Genomic DNA, 19,441 nt, shown 5'->3' with positions numbered 1-19,441 from the left:
TGGCAGAGTTAGGGTTGCGGATTGTGTGGTTCCTGTTTCCTGTTTCTCCAACCCAGCCGCCAGCGAGACTATAGTGGTATGACTCCCATATCTATGGCTCCGTGGGTGTTCCTTTTTGGCTTCACCATGTCCTGCGTTCTTATATGAGGAGCGGGACCCGAGACCCTGCAGGCCGCCCCGCCTGACAAATGGCGCAGCAAGCAGGGTCCCCAGCACAACAAATGTGCTGCAGAATATGGATAGAAACTGGTCCATGTAAGCAACTTGTCTCAAACCATTACAGCATCAGTGTGGGGGCAGAGCCCCAGAAAGTAGTTTACAGGCTCTCGGCCTCACGTGGAGGAGTGCTGGCTCGGGTAGTAGATGGCCGTCAGCTGTGGCTGATTGGCCGTCAGCTGTAGCCAGTTAGCCAATTAGCCGCTAATATAACTGCTGTGGCTACGCTAGAGAGAAAAGAGAAGAATGGGGGCTGGCAAGAAGATGGTGGCTGGGCTGGCAAGCGTGGATGGCGGTTTGCGGACAGTGTGGATCCAGCCTCCAGTGAGAGTATAGTGCCGCCAGAGAGAATATAGTGGTATGACTCCCCTACCTATGGCTCCGTGGGTGTTCCTTTTTGGCCTCACCATATCCTGCGTTATGTGGGGAGCGGGACCAGAGACCCTGCAGGCCTCCCCGCACAACAATCAGCTTGAGCTTGTCATCTATATCAGGTTCAAGTATGGATGAGACTCCTCGGGTGCGATTCATTGGGTGCAGCTTCTTTAATATTACACCTCTTGAGTGGAGAACTGTTCACTACAGAGATAAGTAATCTGCTTCCCCCCATCTCCACTGCCACCACCATACACCCAACCTACTATGGGGTAAGATATAGGATGATCACTATAGAAAATCCTATTCAAAAGAGGCTGGGGAAGGGAGGCACATAGCAATAATCCGTACTTATTCTGAAATCCAGCTGGCTATAGCTTTCAGTTCCTTACCAGGACTCAGTCCTACTCTCAGGGAGTTGTTCTCTGTGAATTCCAAATTCTGAAACACATCTGGCTCCATGGATGCAACAAAGAATTGAGGACCTGCACTTATAGACTGTAAGAAAAGGACCCGACAAACACTCTCATTGCCTGTTAATAAAGGGGTTCTTCGGATGACGCTCTTGTTGCTTTTTTTCCCTCAGAATGATCAGTCTCCAGAAAGTGGAATCCCAAGCATCTCAGAGGCAAGACTGTGCCAGGACCATACCTTCTGCCTTTGCATTGACACATCATCTCCTGAAACAATCAGAAAAGAGCAGAGTCAAGTGTTGCAGTATATATGTGGGGACAGAGCCAGGAGTAGAGTTTCCAGGCTCTTGCCCTCACATGGAAAGGTGCTCACTCGGATAGTAAAATAACCATCAACTGTAATTGGACAGCCATCAGCTGTGGCTGGTTGGCTGTCAGCTGTAACCAGTGAACCATTGGCCACTAATATAACTGCCGTGGCTACTCTAGCAGCGGATGGTGGCTGGCAAGCGGAGTGTGGATTGTGGATTGCAGTTAGCATGTGAGGTTGTTTGGTTGGCAGAGAAGCAGACGACAGGTTGCGGATCGTGTGGCTCCTGCTTCCTGTGTCTCCAACCCAGCTGCAAGCGAGACTATAGCGGTATGACTCCCCTGTCTATGGCTCCATGGGTGTTCCTTTTTGGCCTCACCATGTCCTTCGTTCTTATGTAGGGAGCAGGGACCAGAGACCCCCCCCATGACACCCTGCATGACAATATAACTTTGTCAAACATCTCATGTATGCCAGGCAGTGTGCTAAATTATTTTGTTCAATCTTCCAAAAACCTTATGAGGTAGGTACTATCTTCATTTATCTTGGTCCATTTAGCCCCATTTAGACGAGAAAATTGAGGTATAGAGATGTTAGGGAATATGCTCAAGGCTTGCAAACCTAGAAAATTGTAACAAAAATTGTGACATGACTTTCTCTGTCAGGTTTCTTGTCTTTGCTTTTATGGTACAAATGAAAAATTCTGAATTCTCTACATTGTTCAGTGAAAACTAAAAGTGTAAGATTGGTGGATTGATAGATACAGTACCAATTTTCCGTCAGCTGTGACTGGTTGGCCATCAGCTGTAACCAGTTAGCCAACTAGCCATTGATATAATTGCCATAGCTGCACTGGTTGGTTGGCAGAAAAGTGGATAGCAGATTCAGCATCATGTGGCTACTACTTCCTGTGTGTCTCACCCAGCTGCCAGCAAGAATGAGGTGCAGGAAGACCCCTTGTTGGGATACTGGCAGATGTTTGCTCCCTGTGTCTCCAACCCAGCCACCAGCGAGAATATAGTGGTATGACTCCCCTATCTCTGGCTCTGTGGGTGTTCCTTTTTGGCCTCACCATGTCCTGCATTCTTATGTGGGGAGCGGGAGCTGAGACACTGCATGACACCACACATGACACTTTCCATCTTTTGTTTTCCTTTTATCTTATTTTTATGCATAGATTGGAATTATTGAGTAATGACTAAATAATTTATAGAACGATAAAATAGAAAAATATTTTAACACATAGGAATATACCCCAAAGTTTGCTTAGCTAAAAGGTAGCTTCAATCTATATAAGGATCCGATGAAGCCATACGGTAACTGCTAAATAGAATGAACTTTATTTTACATAGATAGACAGACAGACAGACAGACACAGAACTCCTCCTCTCGTGTTTCCAGCCACAGACTCCAGCTGCCTTACCACCTCCAACCAAACAGCGGTGATATCCATTGCTCTGATTCTTCTTTCAATCGCCCAATCCCGGGGCGCCTTGGCGATCACGTGCACGCGGCACTCAGCAGGCCTGCCCCCGCCCACTTCCACGTACTCCAGTGAGTCGGTCCTTCGCCGCCCCAGCCCCGAGAAATTCCCGTGGGCCGGGCTGCGCCTGCGCAGTACGGCCAGTGGGCGGGGCGGGGGATGCGAGAGGCCGCTAAGTGGGGCGGCCCCGCAGGCTGGGATCTGGGGCTGCGCCGAGGGGGGCGCGGCATCGCGGCCGGCCAGAGTCGGGAAGGCCCGCTTTCCTTCCTCAATCGCCGAAAGTAAACTTTGCTGCTCCTTCTGTGGCGCTCCAGCGTCCCTGCCCCGATCCCGGGCGCGCTGCGGTCCGCGAAGAGTCTTGCTGTGACAGGGCATCGCTCCCTCCCCCCGTGCGAGGCCTCGGCGCCATGGACTCGACAGCGCTGGAGCGGGACGCCGTGCAGTTCGCCCGGCTGGCAGTGCAGCGCGACCACGAAGGTCGCTACTGTGAGGCCGTGTTTTATTACAAGGTAATCCTGGGAGCGCCGCTTCGATCGTTGCGGCCAAGGGGTGGGGTCCAGGTGCCCAGGCTGCCAGGCCCACTTGGCTTTGCTTTTTAACCTCTTCCTGCTCCTCCTGCTCTCCGTTTCGGGGGAGAAGCGACCTGGCTGGTCCCACGCCCATCTGGGCTTCTGTCGCTAGGAGGAGGTTTGGTTGGTCTTAGCTTTGGAGCGACCACTTCTCTGGTTGCAGTCTTGACTGCAAGTGCCCACCGTTGTTGAGCTGGTTATGGCGGCACTAGTTAGGTAGGGTAGTTAGTAACTAGGTAATTCTGTCACTTGGTTCTGATTTATGGCTACTGGGACGTGGTCTCTAATATACACTAAGATAATGTATGTTCGTGGAAGAAAATAAATAAAAAGTAAACTGAAGAAAGAAAACGTCTCTTACCCTAGCATTTGATGTATAGTTATTTCTGTGTTTGTTTTTCTACGCGTGTGTGTACACACCTTTTTTAAAACAAACTTGGATCATACAGTTTATACTATTTTTAAGCTGTTTTAATTTGAACTTTTTTCAAGTCATTAAATTTACTTCTATAATCTTAATAGATGCATAGCATTCCATTATGTGGATGTACCATAATTTAGTTACAAACTGTATTGAGAATTTAGGTTCATTCTAGTTTTTTTAGCGTCATAAGTAATGGTGCAGTTACTATCCTTATAACTAATGCTTTACACATTTCTTTGATATTTCTTTTGGATAAATTACTCGGGGCAGAAGTATTAAATCAGAGTATGAGCTTCCTCAGTCCATTCTCTGCTCTCCAATCCTGAGGATTTGCAAATACATCCCTCCAACTTTAGCTATGCCCTCTACCTCCTTGTGAAGGTAGTTGTATCTTTATTATATTATCACTATTTCTTTTAGAAAGAATGTCAGAGTTTGAAAATACAGTAGTAGTACTTTTTTTTCCATGAATTTATATACCATCAGTAATGTGTGGATTGCTTTTCTCAGATTAACATTTTATTGCCTTCATTTTATAATCCATATTTAGAGACTTCTGATTTGTTTCAGAATCATTTCTTTTGGACTTTTCTTGGGACAGTTTTATGAAGATGGTATTTATGTAAAAGTAAAATTCTGGTTTTTTTAGTTCTATGAAATAACTGATTCATATTCATAGATTAAAATAGATTTTTCTAAAGCAAAAGAAATACTATTCAGGTGCCTCTTGTTTTGTTATAGGATTACATGCATCGCATTATGAAGATTTTTTTACCCTTGAGAAAGTCAGAAGTGGTTGTGTTTCTGGGAACTATTTATATAAACTTTATGAAATATTGTTTACTGTCTTAATGTTGTTTTATAAGGGATTCCTTGTTAGTCACTTTCAAATGTAAATGAAATGAGTAAAATAAAATTGATGTCAGCAATTTTAAATATTAGCTTTATTTCTTTCAAGCAAGATAATTATTTGAAAATCTATATGTGCAAGATAATTTAAGGGGTAAAATATGTATTTATACACATAACATATTACAACAGTTCATTGAAGTTAAGTGTAGCTATAATACATTTAGATAATAGTGGTACCTAAGATAACAATATTTAATGTTTACATGTAAAGTTATATTTTCCTCCCCTTAAATATCTGAGTTACAGAACCTGAGAAAATTACATCATTTCTACCAACACAGCCTTTAGACGGAATTTCCATTTGTATCGAAACTGACTCTTCTTACTCGTTTTGTTAGGTCGAATGAAACAACTCTTGCACCAATAACTGGATTCAAAAAGCGATGCTCAATAGATGGCTTCTTGGGATCCAGACAGTTAGGCATGAGGCTCCATGAAGTGCACACGCTTAGGTTACTGCAGAGATGGTGTTGTTACTTGGAGAAATCTCTCTCTGGTCCTTCTTGGTGGTGGGGTATTGGTCACATTCCTGGAATGGTGATGGGAGAATGGAGGCGCTTCCTCACTAGCCACATCATAACAGCTGTGGAAGTTATGGAACGAATAACTGGAAGATGAATCCATGTTTTCTTAATTAAAATGAGTTGATTTCATACAACTGAAATCTACTGTAAAATATGTCACCCTTTGACGGTATTTTCTGTGGAAGAAAAGATTTTCTTTCCACTATGAGATATTTATCTTTTATAATTTCTTATCTTTCCTTGACATTTAATTTTATTTTATTGGTTATTATTTGTTCTAATGTTTTTAATGCTCAGTTCACCTTTTTAAGGTATATAATTTTCAGTCTGATCTATTGCATAAAGAAAAAGGAAAACAGAAAACATAAACCACAGCTATTCTAAGAAAATGTTTATAATAATCAATCCCTCCTGTTTGACTATGTAAATTTTCAACAGTATGAGAAAATTCAGAGTACTGAGAACTGAAGAAAAGGTATTAGGGGATTATATAACTCATCACTTTATGAAAAAGTTACTAACATCTTAAAAGACATTCTTGTTTTTCCATTCGTAGAAACCAATAGGTGAGTTAGAAATTGGTAAAGAAAATTCAAATTGTAATTCCTTTGAATGCTTTATTTTTAGGAAGCTGCACAAGCCTTAATTTATGCTGAGATGGCAGGATCAAGTCTAGAACACATTCAAGAAAAAATAAATGAGTATCTGGAAAGAGTTCAGGCTTTACATTCAGCAGGTTAGTAAAGGACTACTAAACTTGTCACTGCATTTTTTTTTTTTTCTTTTCTCCCATCACATCTTTTCCCCCTATGTTTCTCTTTCCTTCTTGTCTTTGAATATTGATTCTCACTCTTGCTGCTCATTCCTCTTTTGGTAACCACATCTTTAAACATCATAATATGGAAATAAGTGATCTGTGAAGAAGAGCCATAGAGATATTATAGTCCAATCTTGTAATTTCCCAGAGGTACAGAGATGGTGAATTATTTACATTCAGACAGTGTATCATTGGCAGAGTCAGGATTAGGACCCTATTAAAATCTGCTTTTTAAATATCCTGTCACATGCCTCCTGATACTAAGATTAAATGACTGCTAGTCAGTGTTTAAAGACTTCAACAGGAGGTTCACAGTCTGTTCTGTATCAGAATCATCGACCTCAAGGTCTTAGCTAAACTCTTTTTTTAAACCAATGGATCTTGGAAAAGAGACATGTAAGCAGAAACCTGGAACACCTTGTATTTATTTTTGTAAATAGCATGGCAAATGCTGTAAAACATATACACAGGGCTTAATGATCACAGTTTTGTTAGAGGTGAGTAGTTTCTGTCAAAATCTGCTATTCACATGGATAGCAAAGAAAATGACCACCTATTGACATTTTGTTTTAGAAATGCATTCATCTCAGTAAGGCCTCCTTCTTAACACTTTTTTTTCTGTGGGCGTATAGTAAAGCCACAAGCAACTTAGAGGAATCTTTCCTCATTCAGCATTGCCTGATACACTGTGCTACATTCACCACTCATTCTGAATAGATATAAGCCCATAGTTAGGATAAAGTAGATTTGATCAGTGGAATTCAAAGGTACTTCATTTTCCCAACCAAGTAATGAGATTCTTAAATATATAATTGTGATATCTATAAATGTGATACTGAGGCACAGAATGAGACAGCCCTAATCTCTTGAAAGAATAAAAACTTGCCAGTGAAACAGAAGTAAAAGCTCAAGAAGGAATTTTAAAGCATAATGTACCTTAATTATTTTGCCAGCTTTTTGACCAATTTTGTTCAAGAAATTGAGTGTAATCTGTAGAGAATTAAATGGTTTCTTTAATTATTATTTTAAGCAGAAGAGACATTTATCAAATAAAAATCTTATTCAGAAACCCAATTTTTAAAGCAGATAAAACCTGCTAACAATCAAGAGACTTTTGAGAGATGAGTTGGCTTTTGGCTGGGAAGAGTAACACAGTTTGAAATTTACCAGTGTAGAATAAAGAACTCAAGACTTGGAATTAAAAGACCTGAGTCTCTACCCTCCTACTTGTAGCTATGAAATCTTAGGCTAGATCAGTCATTCTCAACTGGGAGCTATTTTGCCCCCAGGAGACATTTGGCAATGTCTCTAGAGATTTTTGGTTTTTACAATAGGGGGAGGCGAGGAGTATACTTCTGTCATCTAGTTGGGTAGAGGCCAGGGATCTTGTTAAAAATCCTGCAATGTACAGGACAGTCCACAGCAAAGAATTACCTTGTTGAAAATGTCAGTGGTGCCAAGGTTGAGAAATGCTGAGCTAGATATTTTAACATTTTTGAGTTTTGGTTTCATTTTATAAATGGGATTAGTACATACTTCAAAGAGGTGTTACCTAGGGTTAAAGTTTTTAAAAGATCACCATATATCTTTAAGAGACAAACAAAATGTAAAGCTTTTAAAACAGTAACAGTTTTATTGAGTTATAAGTAACATACTGTAAAATGCACCTTTTTTATAGTGTACAATTCAGGGGTTTTTAGTATATTCCCAGAGTTGTGCAGCCATCACCAGTATCTAATTTTACAACATTTTTTGTCACCCCCAAAGGAAACTTCTCATCCATTAGCAGTCATTACCTATTCCTCCCACTCCCTAGCTCCTAGCAACTGCTAATCTATTTTCTGTCTCCTGTTCTGGACATTTCATGTAAATGGAATCGTCCATTATGTGGTCTATTGTGTCTGGCTTCTTTCATTTAGCATAATGTTTTCAAGGTATATCCATGTTGTAGCGTGTATGAGTGTTTCGTTCCTTTTTATGGCTGAATAATGTGCCATCGTATCAATACACCATACTTTGTTTATCTGTTCATCAGTTGATGGATTTTAGCTTGTTTCCACCTTTTGGCTATAATGAATAATGAATGCTGTTAAATTTTTGTGTGTCAGTTTTTGTATGAACATATGTTTTCAGTTCTCTTGGATATATACCCAGGAGTGGAATTGCTGGGTCATAATGGTAGCTTTATGTCTTAAGTTTTTGATGAACTGCTAAACTAGTTTGCAAAGTGACCACATCATTTTATAATTCTACCAACAATGTATGAAGGTTCCATTTCCTTCACATCCTTATTAGTACTTATTATTTTAGCCATTCTAGTGGGTATAAAGTGGCATTTCATTGTGGTTTTGGTATGCATCTCCCTGATAGCTAATGATGTTGAGCATCTTTTCATGTACCAGTTGTCCATTTGAATAGCTTCTTTGGAAAAATAGCTATACAGATCCTTTGCTTATTGTATATCATGGTTCTCCTGAGAAACAGAACAGTGTAAAGAGATTTATTATGAGGAATTGGCTTATGCGATTATGGAGGCAAAGAAGTCCCACTGTCTGCCCTCCGTCGGCTAGAGACCCAGGAAAGCCAGTGAGGTAGTTGAGTTCAAGTCCAAAGGCCTGAAAACCAGTGGGGAACTAATGATGTAAGGCCTTGGTCAAGGGCAGGAAAAGCAGACAGGCAGAGTGCAAATTCTTCCTTCCTTTGCCTATTCTATTCAGGTCCTCAATGGATTATATGATGCCCTCCTACTTTAGGGAAGGCAGTCTGCTTTTCCAGCCAATTCAAATGCTAATTTCATTCAGAAACACCTTCACAGACATATCTAGAAATCAAGTTTAGCCAATTATCTGGGCATCCAGTGATCCAGTTAAGTTGACACAAGTTGATGATAGAATTGATCATTTAATTGGAGCTGTCTTTTTATTGTTGAGTTGTAAGCGATCTTTATATACCGGGGGTGCCAAAAGAATGTATACACATCTTAAGAGATGTTATCTATGCTCAAGCAGGAGTTCACCGTACTCAGAAGTGTCTGGACTCTGATGGTAACCACTTTGAGCACCTATTATAATAGCAGGAGTCAAACGTGACTTGTATTCATTCGTCTTTTGTTATTGGTGTATATTGAGTATTGTAATTTTAGTATAGTTTTCCTTTCTTAAAATGTGTATACATTTTTTTTGGCACCCTCTGTCTTCTGGATACAAGTCCCTTGTAGATGCATATCTTTATATTAAATACAAACAGAAACACTTACTTCAAAGAGCAGACAAAAATAGGAAACAGCAGGAAATTTATCATAATGGCCTAGTATTACAATTATTGTCCATACCAGAAAAAAAATGAATTACCTTAAAACATAATTGAGTTTCTTTAACTTTAGCATTTTTCCAGTTTTTATTTTGGTTTGGTTTGTTTTGAGTGGGGAGGGAATGTGAGGAGGACTTCTGGGTTTTATTTTTTTAAATGAAGTGCTGGTAGGGAGACAAATTCAGGGGAAAATTTTTAAAGGATTTTTTTTTTTTTTTACCTTGCTAAACTTTTTAAATGAAGGATTATGGAATTTGGTAAAGAATGTCTTAAATGTATTAAAATGATATGTTGTTTCCTGGATATATATATGTAGGTAATATTTCTTTTACATGACTTGATTCCTATCCTAGTTCAGTCAAAGAGTGCTGGTCCTTTGAAATCAAAACATCAGTTGGACTTGGAGCGTGCCCATTTCCTTGTTACACAAGCTTTTGATGAAGATGAAAAAGGGAATGTTGAAGATGCTATAGAATTATATACAGAAGCTGTAGATCTCTGTCTGAAAACCGTATGTATAGCTACAAGTTAAATTTGGTGGAATTATGCTAAGAAATTTCTCCCCTTACTAGTGAATTTTACTTAACAATTTCTATTGTATCATTATAAATGTAACTAAGTTACTCGTTAAAAGATACTAAAGAGTAGGAAATTAATAATGGATTTTAACATATTCTTAAAAACTTCATAGTATTAAAATTGAGTCATGAGGCAATTCTTTTTTAAATTACAGGTTTTTTTTAACCTTTTTATATATAACTAAAATTAACTTATTTCAGGAAGAATCCACCATCACAAATCTATGAATTTAGAATAAACTCCTCCCTCTCCCCCTTTTTTTCGATTTCATACACTAAAAAATAAGGTAGTGGTTTGGGAAAGCGTTATTAATTTGCAGTGTAAAATCTATATGCTCAGTGGCTTTTACTGCTCTCTGAGGAGTGAGCCCTGCCTGGGACTGTTAGCTTTAAGGGGCATCTAGTGCATAAGAGCAGTATATTTGACAGGAGGATGAGGTGAAGTGGGAGACAATGGTCTCAGACTGTTCAGGCTTCTTGTCCAGGTTATTTTGTTCGGGAAACTACTAGCCTGATTTTGGTGAGTACCTGAGACTGGAGGTAAGTCCTGGTCGTCTGAGGTTCCTGCTGCTCAGCCTTCCATGCCTCCGTGGTCATACAGTTATATTCCAGTTACCTCCTGTCCACATGAAGTAGTCTTAAAGCTTACCTCAGTGACAAGTTTTTAACTATTTTAAATGATACCTTTAAGGATGAAAATAAAATGCCTGTTTTTTCTCTCATAATTTCAAAAAGTGTAATGTGCATTGTAAGTTTTTTGTTTAGAAATAGCATAGGTCAAGCAAATTAAAAAACAATTATGCTTCAGAATGTCTGTCTCTTTCTCTTAAGTCTTCTGAAACTGCTGATAAAACTCTGCAAAATAAACTGAAACAGTTGGCTCGACAGGCACTAGACAGGTGAGTGTTGGTCATTCAACTTCTTATCCATGGATAGCAGTGTATTGTGTCACTTAAATGTGACAGATTTATCTAAATGTGTGGTAGCTCTCGTAGACAAACCTCCACCTTTTACCTGAGATTTAGAACAAGTCTATCCTCTTCCTCTGAATGAATTTACTCCTCTCTAGTTCCTTGCTTTAAATTCAAGAAATAAATCAAGAAATGTTTTGTTTAGCTTTTGCTATGTGTGACACAGAAATGAATATGATATTTGAAATGGAAGACTTCCTTCTGTGGTGTAATATCAGACTTCTAAAGAGGAGAACTTCCAGAGAACCTTCTAGAGCTAATAATAAAAATAGAGAAATTGAGAATGAGCCAGCTTACAGCCATACACGTATCCTGATAAAGATGAACTGGAACTTTAAGCAAACATAATAGGTCAGGAGGGTCTATGGAAGGAGCTCGGGCTTATGGAAGTTCTCATGCTCTACATAATCACCAGAACTCGATAGGAAGAACTCTGTTTATAATAAAGCTCTGTGGTTTTAACATCCCCCTCCAATTACTTCCTTTTCCGTTATATAAATACCCCTCCATTTTGTATTACAGGCCATAGCGTGCACGCGGCTTGCCGTGTCTGCATGCCTTGGGTTGCAGCCCTTTTTCCCAGATAAATCCTTTTGGTCATTGAACACCTAGTCAATGTTATTTTTCAGTCGATGACCCCAGATTATACAGTGTATGTATCTCCAACTCTGCTCAAGTGTCAGCTTTTCAGTAAGTCCTGCCCTAACCATTCTATTTAAAATTGAATCTCCTCCAATATTTTCATCCTGCTTACTCTATTCTAATATTCTTTTCCATAACTCTTACTATTTTCTAAGACATGAAATTTAGCAGTTTATCATGTTTGTTATTAATGTCTGTGTCCCTTCCAACCCTCATCCTCTCAATGTAAGTGAGTCACAGAGTCTCTGTGAGTACAGAGAATTTTGTCTGTTTTGTTAAGTGCTGTAACTAAGCACATAGCAAAATGCTCAGTAGGACACACAGTATGTGCTCAGTAGGTATATTGAAAGAATGAATGCAATTGCATAACAGAATTATACCTCCTGAAGAGTGTTATAGACAAAGGAAAATGGTGGAAATTGCACTTGTAACATGAATCTGTAGCATTACATCCTTTTGAGCCTCTGACTAGGTAGCCATACCACCCCCAACCCTTCTTTTTTTATTAAGCTATGACTCATCCTTTTCATCACCATTATCTAACCTTTAGTTTGTTTCTCTAAATTCATGAAGATCTGGACACTTGACACATTGTTACCTTCTTTCATCAGTCAGAATCGTAGATGACTTTTATTACCTGTGCTGATAACCCTTCCAGTATTCTCTGAGTGCATTCTAAGAGCAACGGGGTGGGGCAGTCATGGGCTCCTTTGAGGATCTGTTCGAAATTAAGAAAAATGTACATTAAAATTTGTTTGCATGTAATTCCAAAGCGTTCACAAGACTCCTGAAGCTCACATATGGACCTCAGGTTAAGAACTTCTGTTTTTCAGTTTGTTAGTCTTTGACAGAGCAAAGTCAAAATTCCTTTAAATATCATGCAGGGCCTTCTGTATTCTGACCCCTGCCACTGGCCTCATCTCCTACTACCTCTCATTTGCACCATTCACGGGGTCTGTATTCATTGTTTTGAAATTACTCTCACTATGATGTTTCATACTTCTGCACATTTGAATATGCTATTCTCTCTATTTAGAATGTTCCCTCACTCCCTAGATGGATTTCTCTGCAGCTCAAACATCAGTTCAGAAAAAATTAGTTCACCCTATCTTCCCAGTTAATTAAGTTAATATCTTCTGCTATGCATTCATCACATGTAAAACTTCCATTCTAGCATTTTTCTTTCCCCACAAAACTATGACCATCTTAAGAGTAGGGATTGTGCTTTATACATTCTTGTATCCCCCTTACTTTGCATAGTATCTGGCATGCAGTAAGTGTTCAATTAGTGTCATAGAATATTGTTTGCAGCTGGCCCAGTGGCTCAGGTGGTTGGAGCGCTGTGCTCCTAACGCCAAGGTCGCTGGTTCGATTCCCACATGGACCAGCACGCTGCGCCCTCTACAGCTAAGATTGTGAACAACGGTTTTCCCTGGAGCTGGGCTGCTGTGGGCAGCGAGAGGTTGGCATGAGCTGCCATGAGCAGCCGGCAGCCAGCGAGAGCAGCCATGAGCTGCTGTGAGTGGCCGACTGATGACTGGCAACCAACTGCTTCAGCTGGGTTGAGCGCAAGGCTTATAATACCAGCATGGGCCCGGGAGCTGTGTCCTACACAACTAGACTGAGAAACAACGGCTTGAACTGGAGTGGGCGGGGAGGTGAAAGAAGGGGAGGGAAAAAAAATATTGTTTGCAAAAATACCTTTGGGAGTAGCTTACGTAATGAACAGTTGACTGGTATGTAAGAATTTTATATACTAATTTTATATTAGGAATGCTTGACTGGTTCTTGAAGTAAATTTTGTTTTCTGGAAATCTTAAATGTGAGAAGAAAAACTAAAACAGTTTTTCTATACCTCTTTTTATTATAGAGCAGAAGCATTGAGTGAGCCTTTAACAAAGCCATTATGTAAAATCAAGTCAACAAATATTAAACCAAAGCCACCTCCAACGAGAGCACATTTTCCACTAGGAACTAATCCCTTCCTTGAAAGACCTCAGCTATTTATAAGTCCACAGTCAAGTGATGCACAAGGACCGAGATATACAGCAGAAGAAATAGAAGTTCTCAGGTAAATCAGTTATAATTCATTGTAATGAACAATTTTGTTAACATAATCATGCAGGTAATTTTATTCTCATTAGGTTTGCTGAGTCCTGTTCACATCTTTATTATCACGTGTAATGCTGTTGTGTAATTATAGATTATATATTCATATAGTCACAACTTGAAATACTTACGATTTGTGCTAATATATTTTAGTATCAGCATTTCTATTAGACATTTGTTTTCTGAAAATCCTAGCACTCGTCAAAATTTAGCAGTAAAGTTTAGGGAGCAAAATAGAGGTATGGCAGACCAATCAGTCATGTATGCAACTTTGTAACCAGAGCCCTAATGGGAAAAAAATTGCAGTCTAGGCCAAGGGTCAGCAAAGGGAAGCCTTAAGCTATGAATGGTTTTTACATTTTTTTAAGGACTGTAAAAGAGAAAACAAAAAACAGAATACGTGATAGAGATCTCATTGCAAAGCCAGTACTATATCCTTTCTGACCCTTTATAGAATTTGCCAACCCCTGGTCTAGGAAGCCAGTTCAGTGTCTGGTAGAGCCTCAGGGATGTTAAAAGTGCAAAACAACAGTGATGTGGAAATCTTCGATTACATTCTGAGCCTGTATGGCTGTGCTTCAGTTGGTCTCTGGAAGAGATCCAGTCTGCTTAGAGCTCATGTAGTTGCTCATTTTCAGTTTCCTAAAATTGAGCTGCAAGTGCTCCTTCCTATGTAGCATCCACCTAAGGGCATTTTTCTTTCTTTTCCTGCTGTAGATTTTAATTCTACTCCTACTAGTCGGGCTCTCTTTGCCTAGGAAAATTACATACGAACTAACACAACACAGAGCCGGATAAAAAAGGTGGTTTTGGAGTTGAAAGACAATAAATTAGTAACAGTCCAAAACTTGGGCTATTCTGCATCCAAAAGCTTTCTTCTGCACACATTTGAAGTTCCATACTACAACAAAATAACTATATTTCTGCCTAATAAACTGCAGGTATCCATACAAATGAAAAACTCTCATCTTCTCAAAATGAGTACATACATAGTCATTGTATCCGTCACTTACTGTATTAATTGGTCCTCAAATTCAGTCACAGTCTCCTTAAATATTGTTACCTAGAAATTAAGTTGTGAAATTACCCTGCAACTACTTCTAAATAAAATGAAGGAAAGAAACAGAAAAAGGAAATAGTTAATATATACAAATAAATATGTACCCAAAATGAAGAAAATACACAAGTTTACTACAAACCATGTTTCTTTAATTTGTCAAGAAGGCCATAGCTGTTATCTATAACACTTCCTTCTACTACCCTTTCCATAGTCTCATACCCAGAAAATATAGAGAACGTTATTTTCCAGAATTATTTTTTAAATCCCAAAATAACTAAGCCAATGCTTTCTCCCTTTGGACTTAGGATAGAATTCACTTTGCGTCTTGGTGTCAAGGACTCTTTCAATACCTCTATTGTAGGCCTGTCATGAGATTGTTGTTTTGTTGTGAAGGATGTCAGTCTTAAGAGAGTAACTCTTAGGAATTGAATTGAATCAGTTATTTTCTGGTATTAAACTATTTTGTGAAAATTTTGTCCAAATAAAGTTATCAACAAGAAGAGATTGTTAGTTTAATTTTATTATAAGTACTATACCTTGTCATTTAAATTTTAAGGAATTTAAATAAGTTTGGTAATTAAGGTAGAATTGAACATTTACTTTAGATTTCTTTTTGTGTGTTTTACAGGACAACATCAAAAATAAACGGTATAGAATATGTTCCTTTCATGAATATTGACCTAAGGGAACGTTTTGCCTATCCGATGCCTTTCTGGTAAATAAGCATTGTTGCAATTTTTACTTCCAAAGTTATTTAAAGTTTTTAGTACTTTTTCCATACTCTAAAATCCAGTTAAATTCATAGCCTTGAAAGTAAAATTTGTATTAAAAAAAAATTGTTTGGAAGAGAAGTATGGCTATGAAGAGGCAGTGGGGCAACCCAGTAAGAGTACCTCTGTTACCATTTGCCTAGTAGTGGCGCATGTTCCTTTTGCCTAACATTATGCTCAGTGTCTAGCACAGCACCTGGCACAAAGTAAGTACTGACTAAATATTTGGTGAAAAGAACTGGATGAAAAAGTGGAACAGAATGACAACGTTGTTTACTAAGAAGATACAATTCAAGAGAGGGTTAATTATGAAAGTGTTAGCATAGCCTTCCCGTACAGTGGCAGCTTATGTCAAGAGACTTAAAAATATTCTTTGGTTCAAGAGTCTCAGCTTCTAGTCTTCCTAAGGAAATCAAAATTCAGTCAAAGGTGTTATATATATATATAATAGCATTCATCAAAGCATCTGTTATCACCAAAAATTATTGAAACAAATTATTCAATAATATGGGAATGATTAAATAATGGTATATCCACATTATTATATTAAATATTATGCTTCCCATAAAAAATAAGTTCTTGAAAAGTGTAGGAAAATAAATGCTTGCAATCTAGTAAAAAAAAAAAGAAAATTATGCATATAACATCCATTTTTTTTTATGTATTTATAGATAATAGGAAAAATGATGTAAAGATATACACCAGAATGTTTAGAGTTGTAATTTATAGGTAGCAAAATTGGGTGAGGGTGGTTTAACTTCTTAAAACATTTTTCAAAATTTCTGCGATTAACATGTTATATTATCAGAAAACATCAGAGAGTTGAATGCTTATTATATACAGGATCTATGAAAGGCTCTATAAAGAACAAAAGAGCTCCTTTCTCATTTCTGATATTTTGCTGTTCTTGGGTGGGCAGAAGTTAGATATCTCAAAGCCAGTATGTTGTCAACCTAATTTCTTTTTCACTCAGGCAGCTGCGTGGTGCTAGCTACTGATTGGGATCTAATCCATTTTTATATCTGAGAAGCTTTATAAACATGGATGTTAAGAGCACAGATTCTAGAGCCAAGCTGTCCAGTTTCATGTCCTGTGTGACACTGCACAAGTTTTTAAATCTGCCTCAGATTTTAAAATAATAACAGAACCTACTGTATACAGTTGCAGTCATCATTGAGTTAATGAAATATAGAGCACTTATTATGGTGCTTGTTATATAGCAAGCACTGTATAATAAGAGTTAACAGGAAAATAATTATTTCATTAAATTCTAAATTATATTACACAATTTGGCTGTACATTTCAAATGTTGTTAAAATGTTTCTACCCCTTTGACCAGTAATTTTACTTTAGGGAACCAATTCTAAATAAAGTATTTACAAATGTAGTCAAAAAGATTTATATAAAAGATATTTACTTATTTATTATAATTATGAAAATATGAATCAATTATTCTAGTATGTTCTTAAATAATTATATGAAAGTAGAGATGTAAACTTCTAGTTCCAATCTTGGTGTAATACGCACAAATTAAGATAAATCATATTCTAGTGCTCATACAACAATGTCAAAGAAGAAGGTTATATAGCCATGAACAATCAAGTTTTCAAGAATTAAATAACAGGAAAATGCTTACAATACAATTGAAAGAGTAAAATGTAATACCATGCAAATTGCCTTAATTTAGCCATAGCACTTGTCACAGTTGGAATAATTAAGTTGCAGCCAACTATCTAGCACAATATCTGGTATATAGGAGGTACTTGGTAAATAATTCATTAAATTTGGAGAAAAATTAAGAATAAATACTAAAATTAACTACTCTAACTGGCAAGATTTTTTCCTTGTTTTCTAGATTATTTTATGGTGAGAACAATCAGAAGAAAAAGTAACAGTAAACATCTTTAAATTCAAAGATAAAAGACTGATGGGAAAAGGATTCATAATTTATGACTCTTTGGTAGAAAGATTGAGTGATTTTTAAAATATTTTTTCTATTCTGGTCATATATTATAACAAAATATATATATATATATATATGTTTTTAAATCTTTATTAGAAAAGAAAATTGAATTTGATAATTTAGTGATCATTTTTGAGAATAAATATTAAGGAATCTTGGATTTACTCTGTATTATGATTCACATGACAGGTTAATAATACTAAATAATTAGATTATAGATTTGAATTAACCTTATTTTTTCCCCTCAAAATTTTGTGATGTCTGTATTTAAATTCTTCTGAATTCACTCAGCTCACCTTCTGTTTACAGTCAGTTTCTGATACTACACAGATACCAAAATGTTACCTACAACACTAATGGTTCTATGAGCTCTATGAGATGATCAGCAAAGTACTTTGAGAAGAGTTATATACAATATTCTACTCTAAGAGATTTACAATAAACATTGGCTTATTAGAGTGTAGAGATGTACTCCAATGCAAAAACCTATACTTTAAACCAGGAGTTTGCAGATCACACATGACTACAAAACTGTCTTTCTCCTAATATCTGTGAACAGTCTTTGAAAAACCAATGTTACATTTGTTTCAGTTTGCATATCATATACCTTATATTATCTTAGAAATCTTTTGAAACCCAAAGGTCTGTTGCCCTTGCTCTAGAAGAGGTGTGAGAAAAGTTAGATGTTTTTTATTTTGTACTATACATCAATTTTAGAGAAATAATACCCTGTATATTTCCAACACACGTTGAATAGAGGGTAATGGATAAGCATGGTGCATTTGGCACCAGAGACCTGGATTCAAATACCAGTTCTGCCACTTAGCTGTATGACCTTGGCAGGTTACGTAATCACTTTAAGCCTTTTCCAAAAATATTTGCTTTAATAGAATTGTTTTGAGTATTCAGTGAATAATGTATGTAAAATGCTTCAGCATAATACCAGGACTACGGTTATTACTCAGTAATTTTAATAGCTACTCCTATTATTAGCCTTGCAGAGAAGAGTTTTTCCAGAACCAACATAAAGCTCTGTACCTTCCTAGATCCTTTTGAGTGAATCAGCTTGTATTGTTAATGGTTCCATTTTTTGAAACTAAATTTCTCAAATATGGCCATGCATTAAACTAATATTGTTAAAGTAAGTATAAATGAATTTAGGTTGCTCTTCTGTTTTCAGTTATCTGTGTATTTTTTTTTTAATTGAGGAGGATGATCAGATTGACTGGATTCATAGTTAAGTGTAAAGAGCCAGGTTTGACCAGAGAATTGTTTTAGAATGACATAAATATAGCTATGATCACTACACCAAAAACAACAAAAAAATTAGCTAGGAAATTTAATTTCGGTTTTGAGTCACCGTTTAAGATTAATTTTATTATTATTGTTTCTTAATTTTTATTACCTCAGTGATAGATTGGGCAAGCTACCATTATCACCTAAACAAAAAGCTACATTTTCTAAGTGGGTACGCCCAGAAGACCTCACCAACAATCCTACAATGATTTATACTGTGTCAAGTTTCAGCATAAAGCAGGTAAACATTTATTTTGTATAATTTTTTATGAAACCTAACATTTTAAAGTAATTTGCATGTAAGTTTCAGTTTTTTCTTAGATTTTTTTATTACACAAATACATGGAAAAATTATTCTGCACACTTTGACTTAGACATACTGAGTTAATAAAAGTATGAATAATTGTTTTGAGCAATTTTTATATAAACAGATGTTTATATAAACCTTATTTATTGATACGTGCTTGCAGATGAGAAAGTTGTGAGTCTGCATTTCACCTTTGGTAATAGAATAGGTATAAAAGATAGATATTGGGCTTATTTAAAACTTCATAGTTGGAACAACAATATGGCTTTATTGCAAACTTTAGTTAGGTCTTGCATTGAAATCACAAATGTCTTCCATATTAATATAAAAATAATGATCCTGAAAAACTGTGATTGAGGAATCTTTTGATATGCATGTTCATCTTAATTGGTC

At 37.2% G+C, this 19,441-nt stretch overlaps 1 protein-coding gene across 2 annotated transcripts in view; it reads left to right on the top strand.

The window, feature by feature from the left end:
• The first annotated feature begins 2,939 nt into the window (after positions 1-2,939).
• The window catches only part of CAPN7 (calpain 7), a 35,293-nt gene continuing 18,791 nt past the window's right edge, over positions 2,940-19,441 (top strand). The window contains exons 1-7 of one of the 2 annotated variants that reach the window (XM_019725973.3): positions 2,940-3,306; positions 5,854-5,962; positions 9,706-9,863; positions 10,762-10,829; positions 13,414-13,614; positions 15,341-15,427; positions 18,856-18,982. In XM_019725973.3, the coding sequence (XP_019581532.2) occupies positions 3,205-3,306; positions 5,854-5,962; positions 9,706-9,863; positions 10,762-10,829; positions 13,414-13,614; positions 15,341-15,427; positions 18,856-18,982 (852 nt within the window). In that variant the 5' untranslated portion in view covers positions 2,940-3,204. The remainder of the gene's footprint in view (positions 3,307-5,853; positions 5,963-9,705; positions 9,864-10,761; positions 10,830-13,413; positions 13,615-15,340; positions 15,428-18,855; positions 18,983-19,441) is intronic. The other variant, XM_074312825.2, reaches the window with a different exon arrangement.

This window comes from Rhinolophus sinicus, chromosome 5, assembly GCF_057876585.1.
Source record: "Rhinolophus sinicus isolate RSI-liver-muscle chromosome 5, RSI-T2T, whole genome shotgun sequence".
Lineage (NCBI taxonomy): Eukaryota > Metazoa > Chordata > Mammalia > Chiroptera > Rhinolophidae > Rhinolophus > Rhinolophus sinicus.
This window is presented reverse-complemented; position numbering and strand designations above follow the sequence as displayed.